General features: G+C 43.0%; 1 protein-coding gene across 7 annotated transcripts; it reads right to left on the reverse strand.

Annotated features, from left to right (window-relative positions):
- Positions 1–622: 622 nt before the first annotated feature.
- On the reverse strand, positions 623–22019 carry cul5b (cullin 5b). Of its 7 annotated transcripts, XM_024393675.2 has the most exons (20): positions 21863–22014; positions 21517–21615; positions 19732–19841; positions 19232–19331; positions 16866–17042; positions 16464–16605; positions 15898–16043; positions 15181–15261; positions 13633–13774; positions 12070–12200; positions 8585–8692; positions 8359–8423; positions 7971–8103; positions 6243–6374; positions 6038–6170; positions 5327–5502; positions 5072–5233; positions 2862–2980; positions 2534–2657; positions 623–2324 (listed from the first exon to the last, which is right to left on the reverse strand). In XM_024393675.2, exons 2-20 carry the CDS (start codon positions 21538–21540, stop codon positions 2130–2132), a joined length of 2400 nt encoding a protein of 799 aa, XP_024249443.1. In that variant the 5' UTR covers positions 21541–21615; positions 21863–22014; the 3' UTR covers positions 623–2129. The 7 variants fall into 7 exon arrangements, with proteins under 7 accessions (XP_024249443.1, XP_024249440.1, XP_024249445.1 ...); XM_024393672.2 differs by lacking the exon at positions 21517–21615 and having other exon boundaries at positions 21863–22019; XM_024393677.2 differs by lacking the exon at positions 21517–21615 and having other exon boundaries at positions 13681–13774; positions 21863–22018.
- Positions 22020–23687: the final 1668 nt, after the last annotated feature.

Genomic DNA, 23687 nt, shown 5'->3' on the forward strand with positions numbered 1-23687 from the left:
TATAAACCGATGGAGCGAGGGACCAAGGGTAGCATCCCAAATAGCGCTCCTTTCTCCCGAAGTGTGCACTTGTTCACTTCCCTTCATGATTTGAATGGACATTACTGGTCTATGCAAACTCCCTCTAGAGCCAATCAAATGCTTTTAAATTTGTGTCGAGTAGTGAACGAGTGCACACTTCAGGAGGAAAGCGATTATTAGGATGCAACCCCAACCATATATAGTCATGTTACCTGTAGTATTCTTGTCTAGGTTTAGGGTACACCATGTTGCACACAGATGATTTGAACCTGTGGTAGGGAGGCATTTCAGTTCACAAAGCAAGATAAAATTAGTTACCCATAACTTCCCTCAATCTCTTCAAAAGGACTCAATTTGCCAAAATGCCTCACCCACCTTGCCATACTAGCACTCAACATCAGCTTTCTTTACTAACCAGCTGCAACCTGCGCAAATCAGAGATTCAGCACCGCTCAAGTGGACAGCGGTGGAATCGGAATTAGTCAGTGCCACACAGCAACAATGGACAGTGGCTAGTATATGCCAGGAAATGTAAAGTTATCTGAAAGTTTATTCTGCTTTGGGAAGTAGCCCAGGGTCGATTAACAAAGTTCATACAACGTTTTATAATAAGGTGCTGTTTATTTCATCATCTCATTATTAACATCTTTATGTACACACCTTTAGCTCTGTATTGTAGTAGTTACCATCAGAGCCATGTATAAAGATACAGTTATATATAAACAGATCTTTATATATGGCTCTGGCTATTACCTAGCTCTGGTCCAGAGTGTTTACGTGCGACTTGCTAATGCCGTGCAAGTTCAGCATCAGTGAGCCGTACTTAAACGCTCTGGACCAGAGCTAGTTATTACCATATAATACACACAACCCCTCTTCCCCCAGAGGCTTAGCTCAGGCAGCCTGCAGAGATGAGGGGTAAAGATCCAGAAAAAGGTGACATTGGCCTAATTCTAAACCGACCGCTAACAGCTATGCTTAAACTCTTCCTGTAGATCTGAAGAGATTGAATATGAGCGACCACCAATATGGTGATTACTCCACCTTGCTTTCTGATAGAGCTCCATCAAGTCTATCGTGTGCACTTATCAGATGTTGTCAGAATTTGAAAGACAAGTTCCCATGGGTAGAATGCTTGGGGTCGATTTGGAACTGGGAACTAATAGCCCACAGTCCGTCTCTTTTGGGAAAACAGTTTCTGAAATTTAACATACTGTTGAGAATATTTCCCCGACACAGGATAAGCCTCGTTCTGGACTAAAGTGCACTTTCAATGGAGATAATCTATTGAGAAATATTTTTTAAACCCAGGACTAGTCTTAGTCTGGGCCCGGGAAACCAACCCTGAATGTCCAAGAACGGCGTCACATGTGTGACAGCAGAGAGTAATTGTCTTTAGTGCTTTGTTTGTCACCACCGGTGGCCACAAAAAACATGGCCGACAGCTTGGCTCAGACAGCTGCCAGGGGACACAACTCGTTCTGTTGAAGAGGTCCGGTGAATAGTGTTGGCCTGGCTCAAAACTAGGACTTTAGATATGGAGGGAAACGGAGCTTCTTCTAACGCTTTTCCTATTTCTTGCCATGTCGTTAGAGATACCCAACACCAGCCAATGTTACTCCAATTGTGGTGGGGTGTTCATGGATGGGGTGGGAGAGGGGGCGTGGTCTGCGGGGTGGTTTGACAGGGAGGACGACGCATTGCAACAGACCTTTCACAACTACCAACCATGTCCCGTCTACAGACTAGGAAACGCCTTCTAGCCAAAAACGACAACTGAAAACTCAGTGGGTGTCGACTCCCGCTGAGAAGCTCAAACTCATTTTCTTTCTTACCCTTTAATTTCCCCACACAAACTCCTCCTTTTAAACATTTCTGTAACGCTGTCATAAATCAAGTCTGCATTTCCCCATGCAACAGATCATCTGTTTATTAAAGGGAGGTCAGCCTGGAAATATTCTATTGTCCATCAGGCTTGAACCCTCACGAACCAAAGATATTTTTTTCCCAAAGAGGGTTGGGCCTAAAAATATTCTATTGTCCATCAGGCCTGATGAAGAACCCCCAAAGTCACACGTTGTCACCACAATTAAACGTTGTCAACGCCGCTACGCCATGTAGAGGAAGGTGTTGAGATCAGTCTCGTCGCGCTTGATGTACTTGTGCTCGATGAGCCACTCCATCTGCTCCTTGATCATCTTCTTCTGGGGTAGGAACATGTTTTTGAGGATCTCCACCAGCTCCGTCTGCAGCTGGGCATTGGTGATCCTCTTCCTCATCTTCATGATCTGGATGATGGCCTCCTGGAAAGGGAGTGAGAAGGGAGAGAGAGTGAATTTCAACTGAATTTAACCCTCCTTGCCTCCTCTAAATGCATTGGAGAAGAGCAAGGGGCGAAACCTTAGATCTTCTGCCCCAATGTGCGTTGAGAAGAAGACGAGGGAGGACGTCCGAAATCCCCAAATTCTTATTTGCAATGATGACCTGTCAATAGGAAGCCCTTATATAGTACCTGTGTTCTCAATATCCTGAGCTGGACAATTCCTTCGTTCTCCTCCTCCCTCATTCGCTCCGTGGTGAGCTGAAGCCGGCCAATCAGGTTGATCTTCCCCCTCTTTTGGACCTTGGAGTTTTTTCTGGACACAGACACACTATTTAGAGCTGGAACCTAGTGTCATTTTTGTGCCACGTACAAAATACATGACAACCTCCAACTTCAACCTGCAAGTTAAGTAAAGCCAGCCCAAAGAGTAATCTTTGACGTGGCGGTGGAAAGCCTGGTTGCAAACCCCAGCCTGTCTCACATAGATTAGTGAACACTTATATTAGCCAACACTTACATTAGTGAGAACTCCTGGTTGACGTAGAAGAGTGTGCCCTCGGCAAAGTCTTTGGGCGAGCCCACCACGGGGTCGTAGAACAACACCTGCCGCTTTAGCTTGGGGAACGCTACCAGGGACTGGAGGAAAAGGAAAGGGAAATAGAAAGAGGTAAGGAGGAGAGACTAGTCAGTACACTTAAATGTGTAATACAAAAATAAAAACAAATTAGCTGTGAGGAGTGTAGGAGGTTGAGATTGCAGTTAACAGTCGATGAAAAATGCTTTTAAAAAGTACTAATAGTTATGGTCATATGGAATCTGCAGAGGAGCTTCAGGGTGTGTTTGTTGAATATGGGAAACCTCTAGGTGCCTTAAGCAAAGAATTAGTGTACATAAGGCATAATGATGAATATTACCCTGTTCCCTGCCACTTCAATACATGTTCACATGGTCTCCTCGTTACATTTTCAGGGTATTGAAAAGTTTAACCTTCACCCAGAGGGAACACTGACAAAAAGCTGTACCAAAGGGAACTCTTTTGGATTTATATGCTTGGCACTTCACATCCATCAGGGCTTAATGAGGATTTAGACATGAGGGTCATGCTCTAATATGTTTCGTTTGAGGCTTCTCCTGGTATTAACACCCGTTAAGTGTTTATGCATTATGTAAACATTTTTTTTAACAAATGTAAAAAATATATACTAAAACAATAAAATGTCTCCTGGTGTTTGTTTTTGTACACAGGTGTTGCTCATCATGTCTGATTGCTTTGACACACGTTGCCTATGTGTTGCCTCTGTCATTGTGTTTATTTCTGCTCTGATGGTCTGACGACCAAAAGCTCAATACACTACATGACCAAAGGTATGTGGACACCTGCTTGTCAAACATCTCATTCCAAAATCATGGGCATTAATATGGAGTTGGTCTCCCCATTACTGCTAAAAATCAGCCTCTACTCTTCTGGGAAGGCTTTCCACTAGATGTTCTTACATTTCTGCGGGGACTTGCTTCCATTCAGCCACAAGAGCATTAGTGAGGTCAGGCACTGATGTTGAGCGATTAGGCCTGGCTCGCAGTCGGCATTCCAATTCATCCCAAAGGTGTTCGATGGGGTTGAGGTCAGGGCTCTGTGCAGGCCAGTCAAGTTCTTCCACACCGGTCAACAAAACAATTCTGTATGGACCTCGCTTTGTTCACAGGGGCATTGTCATGCTGAAGAAACAGGAAAGGGCCTTCCCCAAACTGTTGCCGCAAAGCTGGAAGCACAGAATCATCTAGAATGTCATTGTATGCTGTAGCATTAAGATTTCCCTTCACCGGAATTAAGGGGCCTAGCCCGAACCATGAAAAACAGCCCCAGGCCATTATTCCTCCTCCACCAAACCTTACAGTTGTCCCTATGGATTAAGGCAGGTAGCGTTCTCCTTGTATCCACCAAACCCAGATTCGTCCGTCAGACTGCCAGATGGTGAAGCGTGATTCATCATTCCAGAGAATGCGTTTTCACAGCTCCAGGGACCAATGGCAGCGAGCTTCACACCACTCTAGCCAATGCTTGGCATTGCACATGGTGATCTTAGGCTTGTGTGCAGCTACTCGGTCATGGAAACCCATTTTATGAAGCTCCCGACGAACAGTTATTGTGCTGACTTTGCTTCCAGAGGCAGTTTGGAACTCAGTAGTGCGGTCAAATGAGGATAGACGATATGCGCTTCAGCACTCTGCGGTCCCGTTCTGTGAGATTGTGTGGCCTACCACTTTGCGGCTGAGCTTTTGTTGCTCCTACACATTTCCACTTCACAATAACAGCACTTACAGTTGACCGGGCAGCTCTAGCAGGGCAAAAGGGGTGTGGCAGAAATAGCCAAATCCACTAATTTGAAGGGGTGTCCACATACTTTTGTGTATATAGAGTACATTTTAAATTGTGCATTGATCCTGAGTGTGCGGAGATTCCTTTTCCTTTAGTGTTTGTCACATATCAAATCAATAAAACGCTGTGGTTAGCAGAAGTTTTTTTCTAGTAACTTTCCCAGGTATTCCAGCAAACCTAGTTGGAAGATTGCAGGAATCAAGCAGGAATATGCAACAAATATGGAATTCCTTTAACTAAGATTTTGGGAAAACATGGTAATTTTGGGAATGTTAGAGGAATCTTGCATCCTTAATCCTTGCGATAGCTAACCCTTTGACCTCTATCTATCCATTGACACCGTGCGTTACCCATAGGGTGCGTCGGAGCTCAGCGTCAGGCAGCTCCGTGGCCAGCTTGAGGTTCTCAAAGCTGATCCTCTCCCGGGGCCTCTGGTTCCAGGCAAAAAGCACTGCCAGCTGGAAGGTGGTCACCTCCAGGTCGTACTGTCCCACCTCGTTCTTAAAGGTGATCTGGATAGAATTACACAGAGAACATAGAATGAAATATAGGATCTCTAGGGTCTGGCCAGAGAGGAGGGTGCCTGCTACATGCTCTACACTCACAATGCCATTGGACATGAGGTGGTGCCAGTGCAGTTTCCTGCCGCTGTGGTTCTTCTTGTAGAAGTCCTCCACCTCGGGGATGAGATCCTCCAGTTCAGTGGGCAGTGACACAAACACCTTCTCTGAGCTTCGAGACCACGCCCCGGCATTCAGGATCTTGATGTTGACAGAGTCCGCTGCACAAGAGGGGAAGGAAGGGGGAGAAAGGAAATACACCCGAGTTCAAATCCATTATGTCTAATATATACACCATAGAGATATATAATATACTAGTAGAACAACAATAATTGTTTTAAACAATATATTTGTTTCTAGAATGAAACAACTGACTAAGATGGCCGTCATTTTTTGGCAAATTGCTAAAAAGTGTATGTCCATTCTAGTTTCCTGTTTCATTCTATAATATACACTTTCAAGTACTTGAGCTATGCTTTTTTTCTGGTACAACGGAGTCAGTGGAATAGTCCCAAAAGTGCAAACTCAAAGCAGAATCCCAAACAGGACTGTATCAATAGCATTTGTATTACTTTTCACTAGGTCTAATCCAGCCAGCTACACCAAACACCCAAACGTACAGGTACACAGGTTCGATTCCAGCTAGGGCCAGCAATACGAACATTTATGCATTCACCGTTGTAAGTTGTTTTGGATAAAAGTGTCTGCTAAATGGCATATATATTATATTAGGTAAATTATATTAGGTACAGCTACCTGGTTTACCTGATAGGGCCAGCTTGTTGTGTTTGTGACACTCTTTGAAGTTCTGGTTGAGATCATCGGACACCTTGATGTCCTGGAACATCCGGGCCAGCTTATTCACGTAGTCCGCGGGCATGCCTACCTCCTGTAAGCAAGGTTAGAGGTAATTGGAGAAGTGGCGTAATTGTAGCTAGTCAATCACACACACAGGTCATACCCTGAGCCACTCCACCATGTTCTCCTCGATTTCGCTGTCGGCGGAGATGTCCAGGATGAGGCGTCGCGTCAGATGGGCTTTGTGGTAGCGCATGAACACGTCTTTGTTCTGCACGTACTTCAACACCAGCAACTGCAGGATAACACACACAGAACACCACTGTGCAATCAGGGTATTCATTACTGCACACCGTAGCAAAATGTTTTGCAACGGAAAACAAGTGTTTTTTATTGGACAAGTTTAAGTAGTCCCTCCCTGTTTCAGTCCATTTTCTTCTGTTTGGGGTCTAATGAACACGACCCAGCTAAGATTGTCCCGTCCAAAGAACAAACGTTTAAGTGTTTGCAGATCTGAAAAAAGCGGATAGGTGAAGCAACATGATCGACGCTCTCCTCAACCTAAGGCCAGATATACACTGATTTTGTGTCCGAAAATGGAGACAAATGTTTTTTTTTTAATGGGAGTCATCTGTTGCTGCATGAATGACAAGGGATGTTTGTCTGACAAAAAAAACATATGGTCAGTTCTCTCACAGATAAAGTCACCTGAAAAACATATGGTCAGTTCTCTCACAGATAAAGTCACCTGAAAAATATATGGTCAGTTCTCTCACAGATAAAGTCACCTGAAAAACATATGGTCAGTTCTCTCACAGATAAAGTCACCTGAAAAACATATGGTCAGTTCTCTCACAGATAAAGTCACCTGAAAAACATATGGTCAGTTCTCTCACAGATAAAGTCACCTGAAATGGTTGACTTTAGATGTACTTTTGACAAACAAAAACAGACAATGATATACGTCATAAAGCGCCTTCGGAAAGTATTCAGACCCCTTGACTTGACACATTTTGCACCATTACAGCCTTATTCCAAAAAGTGATTTGGAAAGGCACACACCTGTCTATATAAAAAGGTCCCACAGTTGACAGTGCATGTCAGAGCAAAAACCAAGCCATGAGGTCGAAGGAATTGTCCGTAGAGCTCCGAGACAGGATTGTTTCAAGGCACTGATCTGCCAAAGGGCACCTAAAGACTCTCACACCATGAGAAACAAGATTCTCTGTTCTGATGAAAACAAGATGGAATTATTTGGCCTGAATACCAAGCGTCACATCTGGAAGAAACCTGGCACCATCCCTACGGTGAAGCATGGTGGTGGCAGCATCATGCTGTGGGGATGTTTTTTAGCGGCAGGGACTGGGAGACTAGTCAGGATCAAGGCAAAGATGAACGGAGCAAAGTACAGAGAGGTCCTTGATGAAGTCCTGAGCGCTCTGGAACAGGTTCTCAGACTGGGCCGAAAGATCACCTTCCAACAGGACAATGACCTTAAGCACAAAGCAAAGACAACGCAGGAGTGGCTTCGCGACAAGTCTCTGAATGTCCTTGAGTGGCCCAGTCAGAGCCCGGACTTGAACCCAATTGAACATCTCTGTAGAAACCTGAAAATAGCTGTGCAGCAACTCACCCCATCCAACCTGGCAGAGCTTGAGAGAATCTGCAGAGAAGAATGTGAGAAACTCCCCAAATACAGATTTCGTACATTCTAGAATAAGGCTGTAACGTAACAAAATGTTAAGGAGTCTGAATACTTTCCGAAGGAAGTGTACAATGTAATATGTGTTAATGCATCCAAGTGTTGCTGTAGCCATATGGAAAGCTTGCATATCATTACACACACACACACACACACACACACACACACACACTCCTCCCATCCACGTACCACTTCCTTGAGCTTGGCCTCGATCTCCTCAGAGGTGAGTTTCTTGCTGAGCGGGGTTTTCCTCAGCAGCATGTCACAGTAGTTGGCCAGCAGTTCAGGACACTTTGACTCCGGCTGGGTCTTCAGACCCACCCTGACAGACAGACAGCACAGAGGAAGTAGAGCAGTGTTGTAAACACACACATTCACTCATTAACTAATGAAGCAATTAACAATTCAGAAGTAGACTTTTTTATTTAAGTTGTGAAAAAACTAAAAGATCACCCAGCCGCAGTTTTATCAAGTGCAACGTCACTAAAACTGTGGGAGCATTCAACTGTGTGCAGGAATCCATCTTTAATTGAGTGAAGAAATGAAGGCATACAGTAGGACACAGAGCGTCTCTTACCCTTTCTGCTTCAGCGGGAGTTCTAATTTAAAAATGGTAGCGTCGTTCACAACTGCTTTGTAAGCCTGAAGAAGAAAAAACATTGGTTAGGTTATGCAGTGACAACCACGTGCATATACTGTGCATATATTACCTGACAACGTTGTGTCAATGTTTGACAAATGTTGACAGAACATTGGGCTTCATTGGTAATGTTGGACCAATGTTGGACAAACATTGTGCTGACCTTGTCCCTGGCTGTGAGGAAGCGAGGGTCATCCTGAAAGGCATCCTTCACCAGTTTACTGAAGCTGTTGAACAGGGTGAGGAGCTGCTCCACGTACTTCTCAGAGTCCTAAACACACACACACACACACACACACACACACACACACACACACACACACAGATTATACCTTCTTTCAGTAAATACAATACAAAAGTAATATACAGAGAAGGCAAAGACTACTAAATATAATTCCCCAAAAATATCCTAAAGACCAATGTATCAAAATAAAATACTTTTGCAAGTACCCCCTTAACCTCAACAATATTCTCTGTAACAAAAGAGATTTATTTGCGGTTATATGTGGTTGTTTATCTTAAAATGTACTGACTAAGTCGCTCTAGATGCTAAATGACCAAAATGCTTATGTAAAAATGAACACTTGCAAAGCATGCTAGGTATTATTCTAATGAATTCCATCCCCAAACAAGACCTCATTTGAAGAAAAAAATTGAATGACTGTAGAGATGGGAAACGATAGATCAAAATATATCTTGTTATAAAATACCCTAAAGAATGTATGAAAAATAAAATAATGTTGTCAAAATACATTTCTATATATAAATATATATTTTCAAAATACATTTCAAGTAGGCAAAAAAAAACAAAATAAAGCCATAGATAGAACTGTGCAGTTGCAAATCAAACCAATATGTGTGAATTCCAAACTTTTTCAATTTCAACTTATTTTCTAAGAAATAGACCCTATATCATTTTCTATCAGGACTGTTGAAAAGAACACCTTCCTAATATTAAGTTGTCGCCATGTACATTGGACTGTAGTTCAGGCCAGTGACATACAAATGACATAATACTCAAAAGTAATTGATATACGCATTTCAAATAAGTGCAACGAAAATACTGCCCATTTGCCTTCGGAAAGTATTCAGACCCCTTGACGTTTTCCACATTGTTACGTACAGCCTAATTTATACAGCCTAATCTCTGGAGGGACTTGAAAATAGCTGTGCAGCAATGCTCCCCATCCAACCTGACAGAGCTTGAGAGAATCTGCAGCGAAGAATGGGAGGAACTCCCCAAATACAGGTGTACCAAGCTTGTAGCGTCATACCCAAGAAGACGAGGCTGTAATCGCTGCTAAAGGTGCTTCAACAAAGTAATGAGTAAAGGATCTGAACACTTATGTAAATGTGAGATATATATATATATATATATACACACACACACAGACAGACGAAGTATATGTGTTTACATACACACATTTCTTGTTAACAAACTATAGTTTTGGCAAGTCGGTTAGGCCATCTATTTTGTGCATGACAAGTAATTTTTCCAATAATTGTTTACAGACAGATTATTTCACAACTCCAGTGGGTCAGACGTTTACATACACTAAGATGACTTCGAAATGGACAATGACCCCAAGCATACTTCCAAAGTTCCTAACTGACCTAAGACAGGGGATTTTTACTAGGATTAAATCTCAGGAACTGAGTTTAAATGTATGTAAACTTTTGACTTTGTGTGTGTATGTATGCATGCATGTATGTATATATAATATTTTAAATATACATTTGCAAACATTTTTCTTTTTGCTTTGTCATTATGGGGTATTGTGTGTACAGTCGTGGCCAAAAGTTAAGATTGTGAAAATTAATATTTGTCAAAGTCTGCTGCCTCAGTTTGTATGATGGCAATTTGCATATACTCCAGAATGTTATGTAGAGTGATCAGATTAATTGCAATTAACTGCAAAGTCCCTCTTTGCCATGCAAATGAATTGAATCCCCCAAAAACATTTCCACCCCATTTCAGCCCTGCTACAAAAGGACCAGCTGACATGTCAGTGATTCTCTCGTTAACACAGGTGTGAGTGTTGACGAGGACAAGGCACGAGATTACTCTGTCATGCTGATTGAGTTCGAATAACAGACTGGAAGCTTCAAAATGAGGGTGGTGCTTGGAATCATTGTTCTTCCTCTGTCAACCATGGTTACCTGCAAGGAAACACGTGCCGTCATCAGTACTTTGCACAAAAAGGGCTTCACAGGCAAGGATATTGCTGCCAGTAAGATTGCACCTAAATCAACCATTTATCGGATCATCAAGAACTTCAAGGAGAGCGGTTCAATTGTTGTGAAGAAGGCTTCATGGCACCCAAGAAAGTGCAGCAAGCGCCAGGACCGTCTCCTAAAGTTGATTCAACTGCGGGATCGGGTCACCACCAGCTTGCTCAGGAATGGCAGCAGGCAGATGTGAGTGCATCTGCACGCACAGTGAGGCGAAGACCTTTGGAGGATGGCCTGGTGTCAAGAAGGGCAGCAAAGAAGCCACTTCTCTCCAGGAAAATCATCAGGGACAGACTGATATTCTGCAAAAGGTACAGGGATTGGACTGCTGAGGACTGGGGTAAAGTCATTTTCTCTGATGAATCCCCTTTCCTTTCCGATTGTTTGGGGCATCCGGAAAAAAGCTTGTTTGAAGAAGACAAGGTGAGCGCTACCATCAGTCCTGTGTCATGCCAACAGTAAAGCATCCTGAGACCATTCATGTGTGGGGTTGCTTCTCAGCCAAGGGAGTGGGCTCACTCACAATTTTGCCTAAGAACACAGCCATGAATAAAGAATGGTACCAACACATCCTCCGAGAGCAACTTCTCCCAACCATCTGGGAAAAGTTTGGTGACGAACAATGCCTTATCCAGCATGATGGAGCACCTTTCCACAAGGCAAAGGTGATAACTAAGTGGCTTGGGGAACAAAACATAGATATTTTGGGTCTATGGCCAGGAAACTCCCCAGACCTTAATCCCGTTGAGAACTTCTGGCCAATCCTCAAGAGGCGGGTGGACAAACAAAAACCCACACATTCTGACAAACTCCAAGCATTGAATATGTAAGAATGGGCTGCCATCAGTCAGGATGTGGCCAAGAAGTTAATTGACAGCATGGCAGGGCGGATTGCAGAGGTCTTGAAAAAGAAGGGTCAACACCGCAAATATTGACTCTTTGCATCAACTTCATGTAATTGTCAATAAAAGCCTTTGACACTTATGAAATGCTTGTAATTATACTTCAGTATTCCATAGTAACATCTGACAAAATATCTAAGACACTGAAGCAGCAAACTTTGTGGAAATTAATATTTGTGTCATTCTCCAAACTTTTTGCCACGACTGTAGATTGATGAGGGGAAAAAAACAATATAATTTTAGAATAAGCCTGTAACGTAACAAAACGTGGAAAAGTCAAGGGGTCTGAATACTTTCCGAAGGCACTGTATGTATTTTATATTTCTGTTAGTATAACACGTCTGTGTGTGTGAGCATGACCGTATGTGTGTGTGCTGAAACCGTAAGGGACTAATTGGACTCATCAATAAAAAAATGCAAATTTTTGTTTACTATTGCAAAACATTGCGTGCTGATAAACTTGGCCCCTGGGGACCTCCCTGTCTTCCCTATGCAGTGTGTGTATAGCACTCACCGAGGTGATGGTCTCGGCGGAGGCCATCATGTCGGCCAGCCCAGCAGACATGACGTGGTCCTCTAGGTCATTCAGCATGGGTTCGATGCCACTAGGCACCTTGTCCATCAAAGAGAACATGAGGTGGAGCTCTAGGAGGCGGAGAACTACAATCAAACACTGTCCAAAGTAAGCTACAGTCTATAGATTCTATACTGTACAAAAACATAAGCGCAAAATGTAAAGTGTTGGTCCCATGTTTCATGAGCTGAAATAAAAGATACCAGAAATTTTCCATCTGCACAAAAAGCTTATTTCTCTCAAATGTTGTGTACCAATGTAGTTTACATCCCTGTTAGTAAACATTTCTCCTTCGCCATGATAATCAAGCCACCTGACATGTGGCATATCAAGAAGCTGATTAAACAGCATGATTATTACACAGGTGCACCTTTTGCTGGGAACAATAGTAGGCCACTAAAAAGGTGCAGTTATCACAACCCAATGCCACAGAGGTCTCAAGTTGAGGGAGCGTGCAATTGGCATGCTGACTGCAGGAATGTCCACCAGAGCTGTTGCCAGAGAATTTCATGTTAGTTCCTCTACCATAAGCCACCTCCAACACAGACCACATGTAACCATGCCAGCCCAGGACCTCCACATCAGGCTTCTTCACCTGCGAGACCAGCCACCCATACAGCTGATGAAACTGTGCATTTGCAAATCAAATAATTTCTGTCAGAAAACGTCTCAGGGAAGCTCATCTGCATGCTTGTCGTCCTCACTAGGGTCTTGACCTGACTGCAGTTTGGCGTTGTAAACGACTTCAGTGGGCAAATGCTCACCTTCGATGGCCACTGGCACGCTGGAGAAGTGTGCTCATTATGGATGAATCCCGGGTTCAATTGTGCTGGGCAGATGGCAGACGTGTATGGCGTTGTGTGGGCGAGTGGTGTGCTGATGTCAACGTTGTGAACAGAGTGCCCCACGGTGGCGGTGGGGTTATGGTATGGACAGGCATAAGCTACGGACAATGAACATAATTGCATTTTACCTATGGCAATTTGAACACACAGGACGTACGGTGAGAAGAACCTGAGGCCCATTGTCGTGTCATTCATCCGCTGCCATCACCTCATGTTTCAGCATGATAATGTACGACTCAATGTTGCAAGGATCTGTACACTATTCCTGGAAGGTGAAAATGTCCCAGTTCTTCCATGGCCTGCATATTCACCAGACATGTCAACCATTGAGCTTGGGGATGCTCTGGATCGACGTGCACGACTGTGTTCGAGTTCCCGCCAATATCCAGCAACTTCGCACAGGCATTGAAGAGGAGTGGGACAACATTCCACAGGCTACAATGAACAGCCTGATTAACTCTATGTAAGGAGATGTTTCGCGCTGCATGAGTACAAGGTGGGTTTGTGGTCAGACACTGATGTTTGGGGGTTAATGTTGACAACATGTTGACTGACACACAGAATGGGCAAAGACAGAGGTTGGTTGGTTGGTTGATGTGGACAAATTGAAATAGGAAGTGAAGTGGAAGACTGCAAGGTTATTTCCTGGTTTGCAAACCTGAGCTGGCCGAGCCTTTGGTGCCAGGAGCACTCCGGCCGTACTCACTCTCTGTCTCATTTTGCTTGATCATGCCTGGACACTCGGCCAAGATGGTCTCCTTAAAGGACGTCACCAGGGCGTTCACGCAACACTCCATCAGCTGAGGAGGAAAACAGAAAAACCATGGTCGCTCATGTCACCAATAATATCATTTAAAAATTGTTTTATTTATAAATAACTTTTTATATCAGCATGTCACAAAGTGGTTTAACATAAGGAATTATTACACTGCCATTTTTAAAGCCATGCCCTCCTCCGTTCTCGACTTTTCCTAAATAAGTCTATAACACGGTCATTGTTAGAATCTTAACATTACAAACAGAATTATACGTTAGGAAGGAATGTCGCTTTAATGGTTGACCCCCCCCCGACAGCAGGGCCTGCTCCCGACAGTTGAAGGTGCGGTGCCCAGTTGACAATAACCCCGACAATTGCCTAGAAACTGAACCTAAACTATACCAAAACTAATTGAACACCTATAACAGATGAAATAAATGAAGTAAAGTATGATGGGGGAGAAAGGGAGAGTTGAAGAGCGAGTGGAAGCGAACGATGCAGAATTATGTCATCCCCAATTGAGAATGAAGAACAGAGCGGACCAATCTATTGTACTGGTATATTCTAATTATGTACCCTTTATCAGACCAACGAATCCAAGCAGTCTCATCAGTCTACTCTGGCCTACTTGGAAAACATAGTGAGAAAGTGCGTCATTTATGAATGGATGCACATACTGCGTTAGAGTTGCTACAAGATCTGAATAAAAACGACTCGTGATGGGGAAGAAATATATTATGATATCTCTGATGATTATTCTTCTGATTCTGAGCCTCAACCTACACCGCTGAGGACTAAGCGTAAAAAGCAGAGGAATGTGAACACTGAGCAGGTGCCCGTTCAACCACCAAATGAAAACGGTGAGACAGGAGAGAGGAAGGGACAGCACCGCTTGGATAGAACAAGCCGGTGACATTGCTAAGGGCCGATTATCAGCACAAAATGTCATCACAGAAAGCAAACCCTACATCTCAAGCAAAAAACATCAGCAGCAACACACTCACCAGCTTTCATTGTTTATGTGACGTGGACATCCTCCAACTGACGCTATTGCATAAAGACACACACCATGTAAGCACGAGCTGACAATAATTGACTATTTTCAACTGCTGTCCTATCGACACATTCATTTTAATGCCATTATTGCGTTTGTGGTGATTTTCACTATTTATGAAGCACACTTGGCGCTTATGGTAATGTTGAGGCTACTGATGTTTTTATAATTTGACCATGCGCCTTGGTGGTTGGGGTATTTTTTTGTTATAAAAGCAGTAAAAACTGTAGAAACAGAAACAGTAAAATTGTTACAGCAGCACCTCAGTTTCAAAGGTTTTGTGTTCTAATGAACATGGCCCTGCTCTGAACGGGAGGGCTCAACCTGCTTTATATACAGACCTTTCTACAGCCCATAATAGTCACACAGAAGTGGTGGCGATATAGAATACTCACTGCTTGTACAGAGTTACATTCCCGTCTCGTCTCCAAGTAGCGCAGCGCCCGTTTCTCCTCCTCTCTCAACTTGGCGTCTGCCTGTTAGAACACACATGTTGGTTTCACCTCAGATGGATAGCCCAGCTTACAGACAAACACGTTTTCCAGACATCTCAGTAGAAGGATTCCCACATTTCCTGCTTATTCTAATTTCTGGAAAACCTGGGATTTTGGGAATGGTACCAGAATTTTACAGCCTACTGAGAAATCACAAAGAACCTGCTGAACAGTATTTGTCTCATACAGATCGTTTTCGATTTCTTTCGACCACTGTCATCACTGAATTCCAAATCAAACCTCAGGCACTATAGATCTGAAAGGAGTAGATAGGTTTAAACAGTGTGGTCATTGCTTCAAATTGCCTTCCAATTGGCTGTTTGGGATTTGCGCCATATGGCTTACACCTATGCAATCGTTTCAAATCTACATGAGCACCTGAGGGGTATGGACTAGGCTCGTCCATTTGGAATTCAAATTATAACTTATCGTGTGATTATGTTGACAGAGGAGAGCGGTTGTCACGGAGACAGCGGATCCTTTAGGGTGGCAAAATTCCAGTAACTTTATAAAAACTGCCAAGTTTTCCAAAAATTCAGGATTCCACCAGTTCTGGAAAATCTGGGAATTTTCAAAACGTTATAAGAATTGTACAACCCTAATCCTGGTAATACGCACATATTTCATGTAGTTCTGAACTCCGTTCTGCTGCAGGTAGGAGGGGGCCTGTGTTCTGTAGAACCTCTCGGTGGAGTCCATGTAGGCCTTCTCAAAGTTCTCTCTGTAAATCTGCAACTTGTCATCCGTGTTTGAGCACAGGTTCACTGCAGAGGGAAGACAGGGAGGTCCCCAGGGGCCAAGTTTATCAGCACGCAATGTTTTGCAATAGTAAACAAAAATGTGCATTTCTTATTGGATGAGTCCAATTAGTCCCTTACGGTTTCAGTACGTTTTCTTCCATTTGGTGTGTTATGAACACTACCCAGGAGGATTATAGATATCTTTGTGGAGGGGGGTTAAGAGTTCATTTCTCTCGTTCACTGTAACTTGTAGTAGCTCACATTTTCACGTACATCCCACATCAATGTCATTGGGGGCTTCACACCAATATCGACATGAAATATCTATCCAATTTGGCACCATGATTTGGTAAATCATCCGTTGGTATTGTATACATACACCACAGTCGTGTTCATTAGGCACCTTTCTATCCCAGCTAAAGGAGACAGTATTATTTTGCTCACCATAAGACTCCCTGACACCAATGACCAGCTGAGAGTCGAAGGCCTCCCCCAGGCGCTCGGCATGCACCAGCTTCATGGCGCTGTCCTGGAGCCTATTCTTGATGTTGGAGAAGATGGACTCGTTCCACGTGTCCAGCATGAGCTGAGGACACAGAAGATTATTAGAACATGGCTTTATTGTTAAATATATACACTACCGTTCAAAAGTTTGGGGTCAGTTAGAATTGAAGGCTATTCCTTGCGAGAAACATGCAACAATTTCAAAGGTTTTACTGATTTTCAGTGCATATAAGAAAATCAGTCAATTGAAATAAAATCACAAGGCCCTAATCTATGGACTTCACATGACTGGGAATACAGAAATGCATTGGTTGGTCACAGCTACCCCCCCCCCTCTCTCACCTTCCGTACGATGCTGTCCTCTACGTTAGACTTCTTGTTGCAGCCCTGTTTGCCCATGAGCGTAATTTCCAGCTGGCAGAAGGGTTTGGGCAGGATGTCACACTGAGTGAAGAACTTCCTCCACTCAACGATGTAGGCATTCAGCAGCGCCGTGTCATCCTGGTGGCTCAACACCCGCTGTGGGGGAGAGAGCATGGCACTTATGGACTTTATGGCATTGGAAAAACTGGGGGTAATAGACGGTCTGCTTGGTTACTCAACATGTTGCAGGGGGAGAGAACAACTGAGTGCAGTGTTATAGACACTATGATGTTGAAAATATAGGTTCTCAGGGATAGGCTAGTAGAGTGCTTGGTTACGCAGTAGCCGACTGGCACAGATAGCTTGCTTCCAAGCTATCGTTAAGGTGTCAGCATGCCTCATTTCGGCTGGCGGCTAGCCGAAGTTGGCTAGGCAAACCAAACAAGTGTGCTCGCATACTCCCTTAAAAGACATTTGCTTGAAAAACGAGAAAAAAAAGCACAATAGTACTGTTTGTTCATTTTGAGACACCGTTGCCAGTATACACTTCCTCAAAATAGAATGAATCTAAGATAACTTAATAAATCAGTCATTCACTTTGATGTTTTTGCAGAGGATATCTCAGTCATGCAAAATGTACATCTAACTATGATGTTTGGTATAGTATTTTTCAATTAAAAAATGTGCTTGAAAATGAGTCGTCTCTTGTTTGATGACAAAGACATTATTGAAGCATCCCTACTGTTGACCAATAACCGACAAAGGACGCCTTTGGCTCCGAACTTTGGCTTGCCTCCAGGAAAAATGTGCCCCCGAACAGCCCCCCCAAAAAACTTGTTAGTCCAAAACTAACAAATATTTCACAAAATGTTGTCATAATATATGTACGAACTCTACAGAACTGTTTCGGCTGGGAAGCGTGCGGATGCCTTTAGTAGTACTCAGTGAGGGAATAAATGGCAGTCATTTCAATGCTAGCAGGCCTTAGCAGACAAAGCGTCAATACAGGACTAAGATTGAATCCTACTGCACCGGCTCTGACACTCGTTGGATGTGGTAGGGCTTGTAAACTATTACAGAATACAAAGGGAAAACCAGACGCGATCTGCCCTGTGACACAAGCCTACCAGACCAGCTAAAAGCATTTTATGCTCGCTTCGAGGCAAGCAACACTGAAGCATGCAAGAGAGCACCAACTGTTCAAGGACAACTGTGCGATCAAAAACTCTCCCTGACCGAGTATGTAATACCTACATGTTTCAAGCAGACCACCATAGTCCCTGTGCCCAAGAAAGCGAAGGTGAGTACCGCCACGTAGCATTTGGACCCACTCCAATTCGCATACCGCCCCAACAGATCCACAGATGACGCAATCTCCATCGCACTCCACACTGTCCTTTCCCACCTGGACAAAAGGAACACCTATGTGAGAATGCTGTTAATTGACTACAGCTAAGCGTTCAACACCATAGTGCCCACAAAGCTCATCACTAAGCTAAGGACCCTGGGACTAAACATATTTTGCAATTGGGTCCTGGACTGATCCTCAACACTGGGGCCCCTTAGGGGTGCGTGCTTAGTCCCCTCCTGTACTCCCTGTTCACCCACAACTGCGTGGCCAAACACGACTCCAACACCATCATTAAGTTTGCTGACAACACATCAGTGGTAAGCCTGATCACCGACAACGATGAGACAGTTTATAGGGAGGAGGTCCCTATAGGCTGGGTCAGAGACCTGTCAGAGAGGTCAGATACCTAGCAGTGTGGTGCTAGGACAACAATCTCTACCTCAATGTGAGCAAGACAAAGGAGCTGATCGTGGATTACAGGAATAGGAGGGCCGAACAGGGCCCCATTAACATCGACAGGCAGTGGAGCGGGTTGAGAGTTTCAAGTTCCGCAGGAGATTGAAAATATTTGGCAGGGGTCCCCAGATCCCCAAAACGTTTTACAACAGCACCCTTGAGAGCATCCTGACCGGTTGCATCAATGCCTGATATGGCAACTGCTCGGCATCCGACCGTAAGGCGCTACAGAGGGTAGTGTGTACGGCCCAGTACATCACTGGGGCCAAGCTTCCCGCAATCCAGGACCTCTCTACTAGGCGGTGTCAGAGGAAAGCCCAACATTTTTTCAAAGACAAGTCACAGACTTTTCTCTCTGCTACCGCACAGCAAGCTGTACTGGAGTGCCAAGTCTAGGTCCAAAAGGCTACTTAACAGCTTCTACCCCAAGCCATAAGACTGCTGAACAATTAATCAAATGGCCACCGGACTATTTACATTGAACCCCCCTTTGTTGTATTCGGCGCATGTGACAAATAAAATGTGATTTGATACATACTGCTTGTGCTTGCTTGATGAAGTCTAGGATGTCCTCTTTCAGGGCCTGGTGAATCTTGGCTGGCCCCTTGTCATCCCATAGGCATACTGCATGGACATCTCTATGGAAACCAAGAGATCAGATGCAGGCATTGGAGGAGATCAATCAATTAATCCATTTGTTGGTCTTTAACAGCTCAGACAGGCGTTAATGTGAAATGCCTGATAAACAGAATGACAGCCTTTTCTCGAGGTATCAAGTCCAGACTGTATCACAACCGGCCGTGATTGGGAGTCCCATAGGGCGGCGCACAATTGGCCCAGCATCGTCCGGGTTAGGCTGCCATTGTAACTTAGAATTTGTTCTTAACCGACTTACCTAATTAAATAAAAAGTTAAATAAAACATGTTCACTAAAAACATGTTCACTAAGAACCAAACGGAACACTGGTTTTCAATGTGTGCACACTAATGAATACAACCTCAGTATGACAGAGCACATGGACGAGTGGCCATACTCACGAGAAGAGGTCGAACCACTGCTGTTTGGTGACTGACTCTTGGCGGAGCAGCTTGAGGACGATGGGACGCATCAAGTCCCACTTGTCCTCGAACTGGAGGGAGCCTTTGTTCTTGGTGAGAATGAGAAGGGTAGAAGTGTCACCTCTGGCTATAGCAGTTATGACAACATCAGGGGTGAACCTCAATTGTATTTACTTGATTCCTCGCATCCTCTCTCCTTGCCGCCTTCTCAAAACACATTTTAGCAGAGAGGAGGAACCTCAGCTCTTCTGCTCCAATGTGATTTGAAAAGGAGATGAGAAGGGAGGATATGGGAAATCAAGGATATACAATTGATATTAATCCCAGTGGTTGCTGAATGTTTAGGAACTAGGCAGTGGGCCCATTTGAACATTAGCAGGAACACAACAGCAGTAAACAAGCCTGGTGGTGGTTAATTTCTCCAATATCATAGGACAGGCTGATTGAGGCCCATTAGTAGAAAACAGGCTTGCTTGTGCTGGATAGTTTCTATCCATAACAACAACCCAGGTGCTTCAATTCTGTAACATCTGTTTTTGTCTATAGCCAGCCAGCTTACCTGTGAGGGAGTGTTACGTGTAGTGATACAATAACAATGCAGTGAGTATACAGACATGACTAGCTATAGGATCGTTCCAATTGATTTCAAGCAACTTTTGGTCACACCCCTTTTTATTTAACTTTCCATACATGTTTGCCCATGGTAGAAGTGGTCAGAAAGTGACTTACTGGACCTGAATGACACAACATTCAGGAGATAGTGGTGCTCAAAGTTGACCCATTTTGCATACTCCACCATACCATTACACATCCTTTGTCTTTATCACTGGAAAATAATAATGGTTGAGTTTGATATAATTTAAAAGCTTGAAATCAGGGTTTTATGATTTCTTAATGTTCCCCAATGCTGGAACAGGAGCCTGAGTGAAACAGTTTGGGAAGCCCTGGATTAAGGCAGCCCCTCACACCTCTCTGATTCAGAGGGGTTGGGTTAAATGCGGATGACACATTTTGGTTGAATAGATTCAGTTGTGCAACTGACTAGGTATCCCGATATCCCTAATGGGAGTTTGAATCTCAGCTTCCTGGGCATTAGAGGAGACACGTCATAGGCGTAGTCAACGTCTCTTGTGGTGCTTTCAAGAAGACTGGGAACGAGGGAAAAAACAAGGTCAAATCAAGACGTCAGTAATCTTCCGAGTTTACGACTTGGAATTCCGAGTTGGACGACCTTTGAAATGGCTTTTGCACCGTTGGAGTTGGTTTTTTCCGAGTTTCCAGTTGTCTTGAACGCGGCATAAAGTACAGCTACTGGGGCATCTTCTAACCAGCCATCTAACGTTATTGTTATACCGGCTGCCTAACTACTGTTAGCAAGCTAACTTAGTGTGTTTCATGAAAAAGGCAATCGATCGTTTGTGAGGTTAGCTAGCAACTCAGTGAAAGACAGTCATGCCAAGTTAAATGATCATGCTTTCTTAGCCAGTTAGTTGGCTGGTTAACCAGTTAGCTAACGTGTGTGTACTAGCCACTAACTGACACAGCTAGCTAGCACCAGGCTAACGTTATTAACGCCAGTGACTTGGAGGAGTAAATAGCTGTCCTTTCAATGCTTGCAAGACAAACAGGACTTCATATCACCTACCTATATTGCAAGACCATCTTCAGGCATGGTCGCTTAACAATGTACAGTAATATATCATTGACTATGCAACAAAGACTGATTAAATGTAATCAAAAGTATTGAATTGCGGTGCCTGTTACCTTTAGCAAATTAGACGTCGCCATGTTCCCTGAATTTAGTTCCTCGAACAATCTCGCGAGATTTACAGGGTTGTAGTTGCCAATGGGTTGTTAACAAATCTGGAGAAACGGTTTATCATGATCATCAAGTCCTGATTTCGTATTATTTAACCCAAACAACATTTTGAAATAGCCTACCCATGGCTCAGGTCTACTTATGAAAAACCTGTCACCCACTGAAAAACTGTGAAACACTGGAAAATAATATAAACTATTGTGTTCAGTAGCTAGGTTTCCCTCCAGTTTGTGACAGATTTTCATGCGAATATTCTAAAATGAACATAAAACAGTATGCGTATTTTCCCACCAGAGATGTGTTTCCAAAACGTGTCGCTGTTAAAAGGCTGTGCATGATGTCGTAGCGCACATACAAATAACTTATACCGTTAAATGTTGATGTACCAAATGAAAAATATAGGTTAAATAGGTTTCCATCGCATTTTCTACTCCACTGATGTTTTGGTGGTGCACCGTCACAAAAAAAAACAACGGATGCGTTATTTTGCAAATATGTCCACTCTGATCTCGGCGCATGCGCTCTAGCCAACAGCTCACAGCTACAGTGCGGGTAGGCTAACTACATTATGAGATTATTATGGATAGGAGCGATACTAATTTGTGTTTGTCAATTGGCAGGCAAGAATCGATCATCATGTCACCAGAATAAGACCCTCGATATTTATTGGAAAGGAACATCAAGTTCATCACTTTCATCACATATATATATATTTTTTTTTTGGGGGGGGGGGGTTGCCTGTTTTGCATGTTACTTTTGCATTAATACGTGTCACATATCAGTTTGCACACATATCAGTTTGTTAAAAATATATATAATTGAGTTAATAAAGCCGTTTACACACATGGTCCAGTTTTTGTTTCCTTGAGAAAGGCAGCTCCAAAATGCAGGTGTTTCAGCCTAGCTCACGGCTTTCTGTGGTGGTGGAGCCAGCAATAAATAGGAGCATTGCGCCGTGATTGGCTCAGTGTTCTGTCACTCACGGGGACACTACGTCATAGCCAAGTTCATCTCCTTAGTAAGGGTAGTTTCACCAACAAGCTTTACTGGCCTGGAAAATATGTTTCCTGCACAATTTTTCCCCTCATTAAGCTCTTTTGTGGAATAATTCAGACAGAACTGTAAGGAATAAGTCATTGTTCTACCCCAGCTGGCATGAGAGGAATATTTACTTTGTTCTTGATATTTTCGACAACAAGGGTAATATTCTCACATATGAACAATTTATAACATTGAAAGAGTTTCCAATACCTTTCAGAGAGTTTATTTCTGTGATCAAAGCCGTTCCCAGTGGTCTAACTACACTTATGAAAAGTAATCTTAATTTTGGGAATGATCACAAAGTTTATCCAGAACTCAGATTGGAAGGTGTGGGCTTACTTGAGAAATCTTGTTGTAATAAATATATAAGACAAATTCTTCATCTCACAAAACTATAAATACTAAAGTATTTCTGGAACATGCTTATTCCTGACATTGTCTGGAAAAATGCATGGTTAAGGCCTTACAAATACTGTATACCAAACAAAGTTAAGGAAGTGCACTTCAACATTTTACATAAGATATATCCATGTAATTCTATGATTTCCAAATTTGTGGCTATTGATGATATCTGCACTTTCTGTGAAAAAGTAGGTGAGAATCTGTCTTACTTGTTCTTTGAATGTACATTTGTGTCAGAATTTTGGGAAAACCTTGCAAAGTACTTATTTACCATTATGAACACTGCCTAGAATTTTAACATAAAATATATCATATGTTACTATTGCAATGATAACAAAACCACTGAAATTATTGTTATTTCTTTTATTCTTGTCAAATACTTTATACACAAACAAAAATTCCCAAATTATATACCAAAATTACACATTTTTCTGATTGAATTTAATTATCTTATTAAAACACTAACCCTAGTGAATAACAACAAGAATGACATCCTCATGAGTGAATATAATTGCACTTAAATAGTTTATTTTTTTGTATTTTATTTTTATTTATATTTTTTGTATGTTTGAGTATTGTTAATACCTGTGTTTGGTTTGCTAGACATGTTTGATGTAGCAATGTAAGTTGATTTATGTATTATGAATAAAATAAATGTATAATAAAAAAATAA

This window comes from Oncorhynchus tshawytscha, linkage group LG30 (assembly GCF_018296145.1).
Source record: "Oncorhynchus tshawytscha isolate Ot180627B linkage group LG30, Otsh_v2.0, whole genome shotgun sequence".
Taxonomy (NCBI): domain Eukaryota; kingdom Metazoa; phylum Chordata; class Actinopteri; order Salmoniformes; family Salmonidae; genus Oncorhynchus; species Oncorhynchus tshawytscha.